Here is a 15740-nt window from a genome sequence, read left to right as displayed (position 1 = left end):
GCGTGACGCTGTGTGTGCGTGTGCGTGTGTGCGTGTGTGCGTGTGTGCGAGCAGGCCGTACGTGGCGCGCACGCTTGATATCGGTGTGGTCTGCGGCGGCCGCGCGTCGTCGGGCGAGGGAGAGCTCGTTATGCGGCAGCGGCAGCAGCAACCGACGGTGCGGCGTCGGGCGGGACGGCGGGCGGCGGTGCCGCCACACCGCCGCGACACCGGTGCACACACGCACCGCGACGGCACAGAACGCGCTCGCGGCGGCGGCGCGGCCAACGCGCGCGCGCGGACTCGGACCGTGTGACTACCGCCGCGATTGTACGCGGACGACGTCGACCGCGACCGCGACGATCACCGCTGCCGACGACGACGACGACTACTACGACGACTACGGCGGCGGCGGCGGCGGAAAGCACGACGACGACGGTAGCGTCTCGTCCGTCAGTGGCACCGGGCGCGACGAGTGTGTCGGTCGTCTATCGGTCGGCTCCAAGCTCAGGTCCACGCACGCGTTCGCGCTACAGTCGGGGGGAAGGGGCCCACAACACGCGCCGGTAACCGCGTCCGTGGTGTCGTGCGACAATAATAATAATAATAATAATAGGTAATAATACGTATTATGTCTTATTTGTCGTGCCGCATCTCGCACGTTTTTTTATCGCAATAAAAAAAAAATTAAACGATCGGTTTACAATAATAATCACATATTATTAATATTAATATTATTATTATTATTATTATTATTATTATTTTGTCGTAATCGACGTATTTAAATCAGACAGGCGATGACGACCATAACGATCGTACCGTCATCATCATCATCATCATCACCGTCGTAGTCGTTATTATCGCGGTGACGACTCTATTCTATATCATTATCGCAGTCGCGGTCGTACACGCACGCGACGTGTTGACGGACCGTTTCTGATTTTTTTTTTTTTTTTTTTTTATTCGTTTTCACACTCGTCTCGTCACTACGCTGTAAGTAACTCTATACCGTCGTCGTAGCCGTCGTCACGTCGTCTGCGGACACCCTCGTCCCCCGGCTCGAATAAATCGTAATTACACCGCGTCCCGAACGCGCGCGGAAAACGGACGGACCGATGATGGAATCCTCGCCGAAGCCGACTACGCCGGCCGCCGGGCGGTTCGCGGACAGGGCCACGGAGAGCCTGTACCAGAGCTACAACGCGAAGCAGAAGCGCGCGGCGTTCGCGTGCTACGTGTCCGCGTCCGTGCTGTTCGACGTGTACTGCCTGTCCGTGTACGACGCCCGGTCGCCGTGGACGTGGTGCCTGCTGGCCGCCAACGTGGTCACGCTGCTCTGGTGCCGGCTGGCCGGCGGCCGGCGCCGGTACTGGACCGCCGTGGCCCACCTGGCCTGGCTCACGGCCGACGTCCAGGTCGTGTTCCACATGGTGGCCAACGCGGCCGAGGGCGCCGACCTGCTCGGATGGATACTGCTCTACGATTACCTGGCCTACGTGTCGCTGCCGCTCACGCTGGCCCTGTGCGTGGCCCTGAGCGCCACCACGTGCGCCACGTACGTGCTCACCATGGCCCTGCTGGGCCGCCAACACGCGTACCTCGCCAGACAGGTAACACACCGTCCGCGCCGATAGCGGTGATAGCGATTAATGACAATGACAATGACAATGACAGTAGTCAGTAGTGACGACAACGACCGACCCGCGCGCGTAACGTGTTTTTTTCTCGCGCGCCCATCCGTCTGTCGGCGGGTCGCACGCGACCGAATGTCGTGCGCGACCGACGAAGACGCGCCCGCCCGCCCGTCACGGTCGCGGGGCGAATCGGCTGCGACGATTCCCGTGCAATCGGACCAGTCTCAGAATTTCTCGAGCACGTATCTATACATCTTGATTTGTGCATGTGCCTGATGAAATTCCACGGAAAAACAGTGTACTCATCAAAGTCCCGTGCCTGCTTATATTTTGCGTATGACGTCCGCTCTACTATAGGTACATCATTACACATCGTTCAGATATCAAAAAGTTATAATGCTATAAATGTAATTTTGTTGCGTGTTATCGCATCGTAATGAGGACGCGCGCGAAAGAACTTCTGAGACGAGATCTGACGACCGCGTGTTTCGAACGGTTATTTATATGTACGTACAGGTCGGTATATTCGAGAATTCGAACCCTATTTGACGGCAATTCATTATTATTATTATGTAAATGTCGTACGAGCGCAATAAAACGATATCAAATGAAATCCAAAACAATATCCGGACGTACGTGAATATTATTACATATTATTACTATTATTGTTCCGACGAAATGAAAACGATGAGTTTTTTTTTTTTGTTTTTGTTTTATCGAGTTTCAGTTTACTATATATTTCACGAAATTCAAACAATAGATGGTAATGAATTGGAATCTATTTGCTACCTACTTGTTTATACACGTGCGCGTAAAAAAAAAAAAAATTAAGCAATAGTAATTATAATAATAATAATATACGTATTACCTGTGTGTAGACACCAAAATACTACACAGACCGAGCTCTCAAAGGAACCACGAAAATGGAATTCAATTTGAACATGACATGTTTAAATATACATACATATATATATATATATATTATATATGCGTATTACATATAGGACTACGCGAACGATTTGAATGAAAGCAAATTGCCCCAAATTGTTTAACTATACTATTAATGTATTTTCAATTCGATATAATATATATCTTACACGTATATAATGTGTATTCGAGCATTAAACTCGTATAGTATTTTATTGATATAAAATTATATATTAAAGATATGTATGGTTCTATCTAAAAAAAAAAAAAAAAATAACTACTAAAAATATAAAATATCATTTCCATTATTCGTGGGTGTGGTTGAACAATATATATATATATACTGAAATATTTAAACAGTGTCAAAAAAAAAAAAAAATTAACATCTATATGCATTTTTAAGCAACCCTGCCAACAACAAAAAAAAAATAAATTAACAAATAAAAATAATGTTTATTTCAAGTGTTTCGTAGACCTCGCGAATGCCGATACACTTAATATTAATTATGTTTTTATCATTTTTAGATGATTACACTTGACTATATTTAGATAGGTAATATTAAACTTATAATAGGTACCGAAGAATTTTAAGTTCATATAATAACATCATTATAAGTACCCGGTAGTTACGTAGAACTTTCTAAAACAATAAATATTTTATCTAAATGTACACAATAACAACAAAATTATTTTGTCGCTTTTTAAGTGAGTAGATATTGTCTCTTTGTCTCCTACGACGCTTCGCCACTGCTCATGAATATTTTACTAAACGTAAAAAAATGTCATGGATACGACAATTTGTAAAAGCTACCCAGAAGGTTTTCCGTCTAAACACTCCATTCATTAATGCAATTCAACGCGTGTTGTTCCAAAAGAAATAGATTCTGGCGAAGGAACTTAACCACCGCCAGAGGTTTTTTCTTTTGTTGCAGCTTTCTGTTTCCGCTTTCGAATACACGTCTCCGACTACGTGCCATTAGTTGGCAGTTATTCAACTTAACTTTAAAACCCATTGATACCCGTCTCATCGCCAGTCGGTAACACACACGCGTATGCAAACGCGCGCGTGCTCATATTATACTCGAAAATTGTAAATGACATTTATATCATGACATGTATACAACTAAGAACTTTTACAACTATACATAAAGTTCAAGTGTGTATTTAATTATTAATCCGCAATTATTGGGGGGGGGGGGGGGGTAGGTACATTAAATTGCACGTATAAAGTTTCCCGTTTCCAAATTATTGCATATTTATATATTTTTGGTAATATTATACACTTCAACAGTTGATTTGTATGCGCTATTAATACCGCTAATAATAACAAACAGCTATGGAACACCCGTGTCAAAACAAAATCAATAATATATTTTTTACCCAATCATTATTTAAACTTCTCGCAATATCAACGCATAATATTACAGGATTAAATATTTTATGCCTTCCTTATATTTACATAGGATTACCTACGGTAAAAAAATTCGAATATGGTCAAAAGTCGAAGTTTTTTTTTTTTCGTTCGGAAATTTAACCCTATTCAATTAATCTTTATTTTCGAGGATTTGCAAGTTTTTTTTTTTTTTTTTAAATCAAACCTTTTTGTGAAGTTTTTTAATAGTTTTAATTTTTTCCAAAACACGCTGGCGCATACTAATTTCTGAAAAGTTTAGTAGTCCACTATTTTGTTGAGAATTACACTATGAGTGACATGCAACCGTCAAAAACCGTACCTATATAACAATAGCCATTTACTAATTTATTGTACAAAATACACCATTTTTAGCGAATTAAATTATGTTAAAAAGATCCAAGGACGTTATTACAGTAATATACATAGGACACGTAGGTATATTAAAATATTCACAAGAAAAATGAAAGGCATTCTAAACCTTCCTTTACACACTACAGGTACCAACATTTAATTGTTAAACTTCGCACAAAGAATATTTGAGAAATGCAAAACTCGCGAACGCCGGCGTGTTTTAATTATGTTTTGATCATTTTGATTACACTTTAGTTGATTTAGACAGTTAAGCTAATACTACCTACCAAATATATTATGTTGAAATTCTCCGTAGACATATATAAACTGTCAATCATCTTAAACACAGGGAAAATCAATATTGTTATTTACATGCATTAATTACGAAATCAACTAATTTGCTGATTGTTTCAGTGTAACATAATAATATTTTACTTATGTAACAAAATAAAAAAAAAAGTCAATTTGATTACGATGATTTATTACAATCATAATTTTTACATATTTATGTACTAGTAGGAAAGGCTGGGAAAGATAGGTAATTATTTTGTATATTGATATTTATATAAAAGTAGATACCTAGTAGTGTTTATGCATTTACACAGTCTACAGTATCTACAATTTAGTATAAAACATTATAAATAATGCATATTTCCACGTATTATTCATTATTTTTCTATAAAACTATAAATTGTATTTAAATTTATGGGATTTATAATATGTAAAAATGAACTTATCACGACTATATAATAATAAAAAATAATTACCTAACAGGGGCAGATTCGAGGGGAGGGGCGAAGATGACACGCATCTCTTCCCCAAATTAAATCAAATTAAATAAAAATAAAATATTATTGGGCCGACCTTTTTTTATCTGATGATCTCTATTTTTGCTTTCCTAACTGCTTAGTAGCGGAAAACATTGAAAAATAAATTAACTCATTATGTTTGTAATAATTACTCTTTTCTAAATAAAAAGTAATTCATTATTAAGTTTCGGTTAATAGTAACCTAAATATTTCTCGATCCAACCTATTGCTTAATATTTTTCAATTTTAACTTAATAGAATCGGAACATTCATCCAAACCTAGACATTAAACGTTTTCGTGATATTCTTTGAAGTGTTCATATATTGTACAAATCAACAACTAGAAAATATCCTTTGGAAAATCCAGAAATATATTATTTTCTTGAATTAGTGGACTGCTTAAAAATGTGAAGACCTTTTTACGACTGGTTAAAGCTTTATGAGTGTTTGAAATATATTTATGGTTAATAGTAGACGGCTGATTTATGTCAGAATATTCTTAACAACTGAGATCTGTTTTTAGAGTAATTCTCTTTTCTGATTGAACAAATAACTTTTTTCCTAAGGTATGATATTATAATATAATTATTTCGATACACGTAGATATAATTATATTTACAGATAAATTGAAGGTTTCCTAAAACCTTCATTTACACACTGTAGGTATATATTTAATTGTTATTCTTCGCACACAGAATATTCGAAGTTTTAATGAAAAATATTGGAAACCTACGCATTATTAAAATTATAACTGTTTCCATTAATATTTCACTAATTTAATCTATCGGTTTATTAGTTGTTAACTTCGTGACTAGTATACTGTACGTGAACGACATTACTGAGTGTAAAAACACTAAAACAACTGTTTTTTCTTAAATGTCAACGAGGAATTACCCCAAAGGCCAAAAGCATAGGTTTCTAGACTTAAATAAAAATGTGCAAATAGCTTTAAAACCAAATAAAACAATTTTCGAATTGACAAAGTTTTCGCACGTTTGTACGTCCTAGATAGAATGCAAACACTACGCCATTATTAAATACTTCTTTTGAACAGCTCCAATGTCATTACTATTTACTGTACCTTCACGTATGCAGAAAGAATTCCTTGGCATACGGTATTAAAAAGTTTTTAAAATAAAAGTGTGTAAAAAACAAAACTTTATTATCGTTTTCCATTACTTTTCAAGATAAAATTAATGTTTTCTATCACCGAATTGTAGCGTCACGTACATTTTATAGTTGTCCCAGGTGTTAAAATACTAATAATAGCACTCCAATAAATATTTTTATATCGAATTAAAAAAAAAAAAAAGTACAACTAAACGATAATAATCATGTTAGGAGATATAATGTTTGATCATTCAATGGGTATATTAAGAAAAAAAACATTTTTTTTTCGTTAAAACTAACACTGTTAAATTACGAACATAATAATTCGTTTACGAAAAAAAAAAAATCTACATAATAATGAACTCAATTAAATATATCAAAATAATATATGTGTACCCATATAGACGCTGTATTATAGTTATTTCTGTAAAAAATAATGTTATATTTTGTGTTCAAAATCTGAAGATGCAGGTACATTAGAAAATAGATGATTTTATGAAATTATAAACAGTTATTGAAACAATAATTCAAAATTTCAAAATATTGAGTTAAAAATTAACAAGTATAGTTATTTTAATATAATTTAAAAAATATTATTCACAGCACTTGAAACTTTTCACCATCACGTAAATTACTATTTTCTGTAAATGTGTTGTCATTTTCAAAATATTTAGATTAAATTTAAGCTATTTATGTTTTATAACATACTCAATCGTTCAACACTCCGTCGTCGTTATTTGCTGACTTGTACAGTATACTTATAGTTAATAACAGTTACTAATGTCGACAATGTCGTATGAAATAATATTGAGATAATTAAAATTTTCGTATCATTTTCCGTACATAATGATTTAATATACTAAATTAAAATGTATTATATCTATATTGTTATGACCTCAATGATGAGATAAGCTTGAAAACTATTATAAAGTAGAGGAACTTAACCAATTTTTATTTTGTAATATCATTTGATTTTAATAAAAACTATTATTATGATATTTTTAAAATGTCTGACATACATAATAAAAGTTAAAAATAAATAAATAAAGCCCAACTTAATTTACAGGCTTATAATTTTTTAATATTTTGGCAAAAGTCAAGTATTTTATTTAGTCATGATAGACGTAAAACTTCACTGCAACATTCGTGTGACATTGAACTCCATAGTCGATTCATTAACAGACTATTATAGAATTCAGCAGGGGAATAGAATAACTAGCTTTATTGTAATTTTACTAAAAGTTTTTGTATAATAATAGATGAAATAATTTTCAAAATTCCATCTACAAAATATATTTTACATATTAATTTCACTTAGTTATTTAAATAAACATTGAAATAAATATAGGTTTAACATGAAGGTACAATAATTTTATTTTAAAATAAATTAATAATATATTTTTTTAACGATTTAAAATCAATAAACATTGATTACTGCCTATGCACAATAAAATATATTAAAATATTATTAAATCCATCAAAATATTAATTCAAGTAAAATTATTAACAATATCAAGCAATATTTATTATGTGTTTAGTATTGTTTAACTGTATTATAATATCCGTTATATTTATTATATATAGCCAACAATCGTGTATTTAAGTTTGATTTATTTTCAATACTCTTATTAAATATGCATACAGTTCAGTTATAAGTTTATAAGTTGGAGATAAATATTCAGACGTCTTATTAAATTATTCGTATATTTCCAAGCGGTATTCCTAAAATTTCTAAGTTTCAAAATTAATTCTTAAGATATAGCATTTTATTATTAATGGAAGAAGGTAGTTATAATATACATATACATGAGTTAAATTGTCGAAACATTTTAAAACTTTGACTGATATTATAAACACTTAATTTTATTGAATTCGTTGAATATTAAAATATTATACTAAAATTATTTTTGATTATTTATAATTACAATTTTCATAAAAATGGTATATATATGTATATATATATATATATATAGATATATTGTTATTTATTAGTAGCCCCGGGTAATATTCAAAATTTTTCTCAATCATATTACGATTTCATGTATAATAATTGAGTTTGACATTTTTCTACTGAATAATAATTATTTCTATACAATAATATTTATATAGGCCGCCTGGATCCGGCGATAAAATAGGCCCAGAGCAATCCCAGCTTGTCGTAAAAGGCGGCTAAAGGGACTGGAGAAGGGACGCAGCTTCTTCAGTATTGGATGTGGGTAAAGATCAAAGAAATCGGTCTAACCACATACCAAACATTTGTAAGTGTAGATGACAGTTATCTGAACGGTTACAAAACTGCGAAGTGGAAGGAAACGGTAGACCACCACTTTAATATCCTTAATACCTGTCTACAGTTACGGATTGTCAATAACACAAACATTATAAGACCATTCCGAAAAAAAGACTTTGAGTTACGAGGTCAACAATTTATGTCAAATATTTTTAAAGGATTTCAAGCCAAATTAAATTTATAACAGTGGCAATGATCTAAATTTCTTGCGTTATAGTTATCGCATAATTACATCGTTTTTAGCAGCTGGCTGATGGTGTACAAACAAAAGTGGTAATTAAATATAATTTATATAACGTTAAAATAGGCAGTTAAAAACTAAATGTGTAAAATTTAAAGCTATAAGTGTCGATCCCATATACGTATAGTGTGATACTCATTTAATATACATATGTTAATTGCATTGTATCATATACTCTCAGGGAAAATTCAGCGTGGGTCGGTACTTAAATATTTTAGCGGAATGAATATAATAAGTCTTTTAAATGGAACACTTATATCAAATTAAATCACTAAAGAGAATTTATGTATAATATTTCATACATAATTTAGTAGTTTATCATTGGTAATATCTTTTTATTACATGTATTTGTGTTATAGACTGAAAAAAACTTGCATATTTCATTATTTAAGTGCTTCCTAGTTCCTGGTATGTTTGATAAAGTGAGCAATAATTATTTTTTTATCGATAACAAAAAATTTAAGTATAAAAAAAAAACTTTGTCTCATGAAAGTATGAAATTCAAGAATTCGATGGGCTACTGCATGTGGTGGGCGTCTATTAAATTACAGGGAAATCATATAAATAAGCTAAATTGGAACAAAAATAAAACCGAAATTATTATTTGCCGTTCACTTAGTTTGAAATGTGAAATGTATCTACACAGTTATCAACTGCTGAAAACATAGTTAAGCTTTGACGAGCAAAAGATGGTCAATAAGTAGCTGCAGCTACAAACGAGTATCAATATAATATTATATTCAGTAATAATAATTAACAATATTTTTTAACAGAATATTATTATTTTGAATCATAGAATTTTTTATCTGTGTACCTGTTTGACTTGTGCATAAACGCCACGTTTACTATATCTATAACCAACGAATAATAAAATAGAATATAATGTCACGATTTGACTAACGTTTATCATTCGTAAAATAGTTTATTTTACACTTGTTTAATGTTTAGAAATTGAAAATAAAAACAAATAACTTTTGGGTGCTCACAAATAATAATATCGAAGACATTGTTGCAGTCTATAAGCTCGTATTAATTGTATTCGTGCCGGTTTGTTTTTGTAGGTAGTTGAGTATATTGTTCGTGTTTTATGGACTTTTCAACTCTTGATCTTGATGTAGAAAAAACAATGATGACTTTCTTTTCTTTATTAAAACGATCAAGTTTAACTGCAATAATGCATGGTAAGTAGGTACTCATCGACATACCTATACATGATATACCTACTGACTAAAGTATCTGAAAATATTGTTTTAAAGTGTTTCGTATCACGTTGGAAAGCACAAGTTTCCTAGTGTGCGAGCGAGTGTGTACCTGTAGATATTACAGATTTTTCTTACTTCAAAGACTGAATTTTCGTTTAAATATACACTCAATTTCAATAAACCTCGAGCGTGAATTTTCCCCTAAGACATTATTATTTTGTGTGTATACAATATTACATTATGTATTTATTTCAGTGTACATTTTACCTACCTTTAGTAAAATATACGCCAGTAGTTTATATCGGTTCGAAAAGACAGTTTGATTGAACGTATTTTAGATCAAAATATTATGCAGCGGCGCATAGTACATTTTCAAAAGGATGTCAAAAATATTAATCTCTATATGCACAGGAAAACTGTACTTTATGCGTTTTTGGTTTTTTTGCATACGAAATATTAAAAAGGTTGTTTAGATCATAAATATTTTTCAATTTTCCGGATATGAATCTTCAAATTTATTCAACATAATTTTAGAAATTCTCATTCTCATGCGGTGCTATTTATTTTTGGTATAAACTTAAGTAGATATGAAAGTATGAATAACTAAAAAGTTAGTGCCAGTCCAAAAAATACTTTTTGGCTTTTTTTTAAAGCTTTTTTTTTTTACTTTATACAAAATACGAAACAAAAAATATATAATTATACACTTAAATAGTTAATAAGTGTGTTATGCAGGGTAATATTTTTTATTTTGTTCATTGGAGTAAAGGTTTTTTTAAATACATATATATTTTATTTGGCAAATTGATCGACGACATTATTTTTGTCAATGGCAATTTCAGTTTCACAGGGTATTATCATTAACTATCCGACTTATATTTAATTAATATTAAACATATATATATACAAGACCACCCGGGCACTCACTCACCCACCAGTTTTATGAAGATTATCACTTACATTATGTACAATAAAATGTTTACAATAATTGCGCCAAGACTTATTTAATCTATCTTGTCACATTTATTGTTATAAAAGATCATTTACTATTTATTTACTATAGTCAAGACTCTGGAATATAACTGATATATATATATATATATATATATAATATAATAATACAATCATCAAAGTGGATCTACCTGCAAATGTATTCGCGTAGATTTATGGCCACGGTGCAGACTGTTAATATTTCGACGGATTACAATAAAATAAAAATGAAATAACTATTAGCTATATATTTTAGTTATTAATAATAATTTACATTATCGTAGTTTACTGTACACAGCAATGTTAAATTATGTTTTTTAAACACTTTTGATCTATAAAAATGTAATTCATAAAGACATAATTATAAATTAAAAATATGATTTGACAAATGTTTAAATAATTATATTTGTAATTAACAATCAAATTAATATGATATAAAAAATTATCGAACAAAAGTTACAACTAATAAGTTCTATTTGGTATTCTTGGAGTTGTGAGTAACCCTACATCAGTATTATTTTAAAATAGGCCTCGACCACTACAATAATCTATACTTAAGTAATATTTATTTGAAATCGCGCATCTCTTCTTTTTCCTATGATTCTTTTGGTTCTTTTTTGAACAGAGCGCCCTATCAGGTTTCTATAATAGACTAGAAAGATCTGTCTATTACCTATACAAATTCAATTATATTAATATTTAATATACTGAACAGTATTTAATAAAATTAGCTTGCAAAAAAATTAAATCCCGAGAATACAAGAAATTTAACTTTTATCGTATTGAAAATATTTATTACCTACTGTCACAAATTCAACTTTAATAAAATAGTATTTTAATTATTGGTACTTTTATCAGCCAACTAGAATATATCTATAATAGCTAAAAACGTTTTTAAAATCTATTGAAACCTGTTTATTTCTTGGAAAATTGAAATTTGAGGAAGTAGCCATTATATAGTTACTAATGGGTCAACTATATATGACCAGCTGAATTTTTTTTTATAGCCCTTGACCAATTATTTCTCTCTCCACGACACTAATTTTCCGGCTACTTTAAAAAATTCGTTTTTACTATTAATAATTTTTATTAAAGTTGAAATTTAATATTTTTTTTATTCTAATACTTAGCCAAATAATACATTATAAATAAATTGATTCACTTACGGAACTAATATCTGTAATTCTTTTTTAATTTGAACCGAATAAATCCTATAAATATTTTTTTTTAATAAATACATTCATCATCTTACAAATAAAATATTGATTAATTATGACAGTATTTGATGATTATCTATTTAATATACTATTTTATTAATGATGTACTTGTGTCAATAAATATTTTATTCATTAGAAAAGTTAAATTACTTCTTTTTTCAGGATTCAGTTTTTGTGTAAGCTAATTTTATTTAGCTGTACTGTTCAGTACATTAAATATTAATGTAATAATTGAAATTTGTATAATAGGTATTAGGTAGAAATCTCTAGTCTATTATAGAAACTTGATAGTATGCTTTGTTCAAAAAAGAATTAGAAGAATCAAATGAATGAGAGACGCTCGAGGGTCATACAAAATATTATTAAGATATAGATTATTATAGTGGTCGAAACCTATTTTGAAAAAATACAGATGTTTAGGGCTATTCACGATTCTGAGGACACCTAGTAGAACTCAAAGTTAACTATTAACTACATTTTTTTTTCAAATTTTATTGATTTTATAGAATTTTAAAGGATTATATAAAAACATTTTTCTGTGTCTTTAATATTTTTAAATTTCTAATAGAACTCATAAGATTTCATGTACAAATTTTATTTTTTTCTTACCCAGCTGTTTTTTTTTCAATTACATTAAAATAATAAAGTCAATTTTGTTAAAAATGAGTATTAAATAAATATTCTCGATTTGCTAGTGTTTAAAAAACGTACGAGGAATTTTTAATTTTGAGTTTTGACCTAAAGTGCCTACTAGATTCTATTCGTTACTCAAAACCACCCTCGTCGTTGAAGAGCTAAGTATTTTTTTTTTTTTTTACTATAAAATATATCTGCAGTAGTAACATAAAATAAAAACACATTATTATAAAACCAACACATTCATTGTTTCGCTCAAAATTTAAATATATAAACTATTTTATACAATTTTAAAATATAGAAAAAAAATCAAATTTATTATGTTTTTGAGACGATTCAGTAATTCTATCCGATAATTAACTATTTCCTTTCTCGTCAGGAAATAATACTTTCGTGGAATTTACTTCCGTTTGAGATATTCCCGGTAAAGAAGATATTACAACGTTAAAGTACACAGGTAAAAGTTCAACTGCAAACGGGATTAAAATTTGTAATGGATTTTTTTTTTTATTATTATTTATGATTGACTCTAATTAAATTACTACGAAAAAATCTTTCTTAGTTATAATTTGACTAGATGAAAAACAATAAATATTTGAAAATACTTTAAGACTATTGTATAACTGCTACGCACATCGATATACTTATGTTAATCCTTTCTATAACTCAATAATATCAAAATCTTCGGATAACCGTAAAACAAACATTTAATAATATTATGTATGGGAGTAGTTACATAAATATTTTTTGGAATTTAAAAGATAACAAAACTGAAATTTAGACAATCAGCTAACACTGCAACATCTAACACCAATGCGTAGTGTACTAAAAATATTATACTTAGTAGTATTTTTCAGCAGTGCCAGATTAATGTTGATAGATGGTTTATTTATAACATCAATCATATTTAGAGTTATTAAATTGTCTCTGAGAGTAGAATTTTATACGATCGGTGGATCAACAAATACTAGTTTATTCTCGTGAGTCGCATAATAATTACGTCGTCCAGAGAGAACATTATATTGTTATCATATTATCGTACGCGGGTATACATATACCTACAAACTGAAATGTCGGTGTAGCTTCATCGACATAAATCATTTTGAAACATGTATCACGCATTAAAGTAATGGATAACACTGTACGAACGTTTATATACGTATTTACGTGGAGTGTAAATGAAAATTTAATGTGATCAGTGTAATTATGTTTGATTTCGTTAGCCTATGAACTCTCGTGTTTTTCGTTTGAAAGTAAAAAGGGACCTTTGCACGAAACGTGCTCTATATAATTGGAAATCGCCTAAGCGCTTTGGCGCGCGTTTCGTATAAATCTCGTCGTGTCAAACACTTTTATGTGTGTGTGTGTGTGTGTGTGTATAATTACCTGCTTCGACGACAAAAACAAAAGAACAAAAATAAACTATTTTATATATGTGCGAGTAAAACAGATAGGTACCTACCATATCACAATGATTTAGGTGCGCAGTTATTTCGTTTAAATAAACAGACGTTTTTTGTGCACAGTAAGTCCATAAAGCTTTTCGGACGCGGGTGGAAAAATAATAACGTCACTGCCGTATAGTACGTATATATGTATAATGTATATATACTGATACCTACGTTTAACGTCATTAAATAAAAACCATCTGTCGTATTTATTTATTTTTTTCGTTTTCGAAAACCGCAAGACCGCGTCGGTCACGAAATTCTGTAAATTCATAACCTGCAGCGTGACGCGCGTATTTGTGATCCCGAAACGAGGAGATATAACCCTAACACCCGCCTAATTAAATAAGGCGCCCGATGTGACATATTATATTATTGTGATTATTATTATTACTATTAGGTAAACGCTACTCGTGTACACAGACCATCCAATAATAGGACGTATATACTGTATTCTTCGTAAATAATTATTATTTACCCCGGCGCGTTCCGCAAACCGAATTTAATTCCGTTCTTTTTAGGTCACGGGTCATCGCGTTTCAATGGGATGGAAAAAATTTAAATTATGTTTCCGCCTCACAATCGTGTCTGTTGAACAATATATGACGACGACGACGACGATGACGACGACGAGAGTCATATTATAAGGACCCTACTGCGACTATATACGTATATACACGTCATAAGACGTGCTTTATAATATATACAGTGTACATGCTTATATCGGGGTCATTCTGAAAAACTAACCCTACAGAATTAGTTTACGTGCGGCGTCTAAAGTTACGGACTTTTTTCCCCTTCGCTAGCTACCTGACAGTTCGATTTAAGGATAAGATTAAGTGACACCGTGTGCGGCGCACGGGTTTTTTTCCTCCTCCTCCCCCCCCCCCCCCGGCGGGATTACATCGTCCCCGCGCACACCGACGACTCGGTCGCAGAGTATTTTCTTTAAGTACAATGAGGTGCCTTTATACTCGTACACGAGTACCTACCGAAAATCTCTTCGCATCACTAATTGCAGGGCCGATATTGCGAGTCGAACGAAACAACATATTATTATTGTCGTCGTTGCAGCGCGTTAGTCGCGCCGGATAGTGATCTATTACACTTACCGTTTGACGTTAAACGCACCCCCTTCCCCCTCGTATCGTTGAGATATCTGCGCCGAAACCGAAAAAATACGTTAAAACCCTACGATAACGTTTTGATTGCACAAATTTCGTCGGCTTGCTCACTAATTTGACGATTAAATTCAATTTATCGTTTAGATTTACGGACCCAAAGAATTTACGGTAATTTTTATTTTTACACCATCGTAACGTTAAAATAATATGTTCCTATGTATACAATGATCGTATAATATGACGCGTCTCCGCGTAAATTGCCGATTATTATAGACAATACTATGTAGCACGCGAAATTATTTAATTTTTATATTAAAATGAGAGCGAGTGATTTAATTTGGATATGATAAATAATTTATACATTTATA

General features: G+C 32.0%; 1 protein-coding gene across 2 annotated transcripts in view; it reads left to right on the top strand.

Moving 5' to 3' along the window:
- The first annotated feature begins 406 nt into the window (after positions 1-406).
- Positions 407-15740, top strand: part of LOC112595165 (adenylate cyclase type 3) — a 104664-nt gene continuing 89330 nt past the window's right edge. Inside the window, exons 1-2 of one of the 2 annotated variants that reach the window (XM_025340273.1) lie at positions 407-595; positions 770-1589. In XM_025340273.1, the coding sequence (XP_025196058.1) occupies positions 1095-1589 (495 nt within the window). In that variant the 5' untranslated portion in view covers positions 407-595; positions 770-1094. Of the gene's footprint in view, positions 1590-15740 lie in introns of both variants that reach the window. The other variant, XM_025340274.1, reaches the window with a different exon arrangement.

The sequence above is a fragment of the Melanaphis sacchari genome, unplaced genomic scaffold (assembly GCF_002803265.2).
Source record: "Melanaphis sacchari strain LSU unplaced genomic scaffold, SCAv2.0 Contig25_pilon_pilon, whole genome shotgun sequence".
NCBI lineage: Eukaryota > Metazoa > Arthropoda > Insecta > Hemiptera > Aphididae > Melanaphis > Melanaphis sacchari.
The sequence above is the reverse complement of the archived record's forward strand: the minus strand, read 5'-3'. Positions and strand labels throughout refer to the sequence as shown.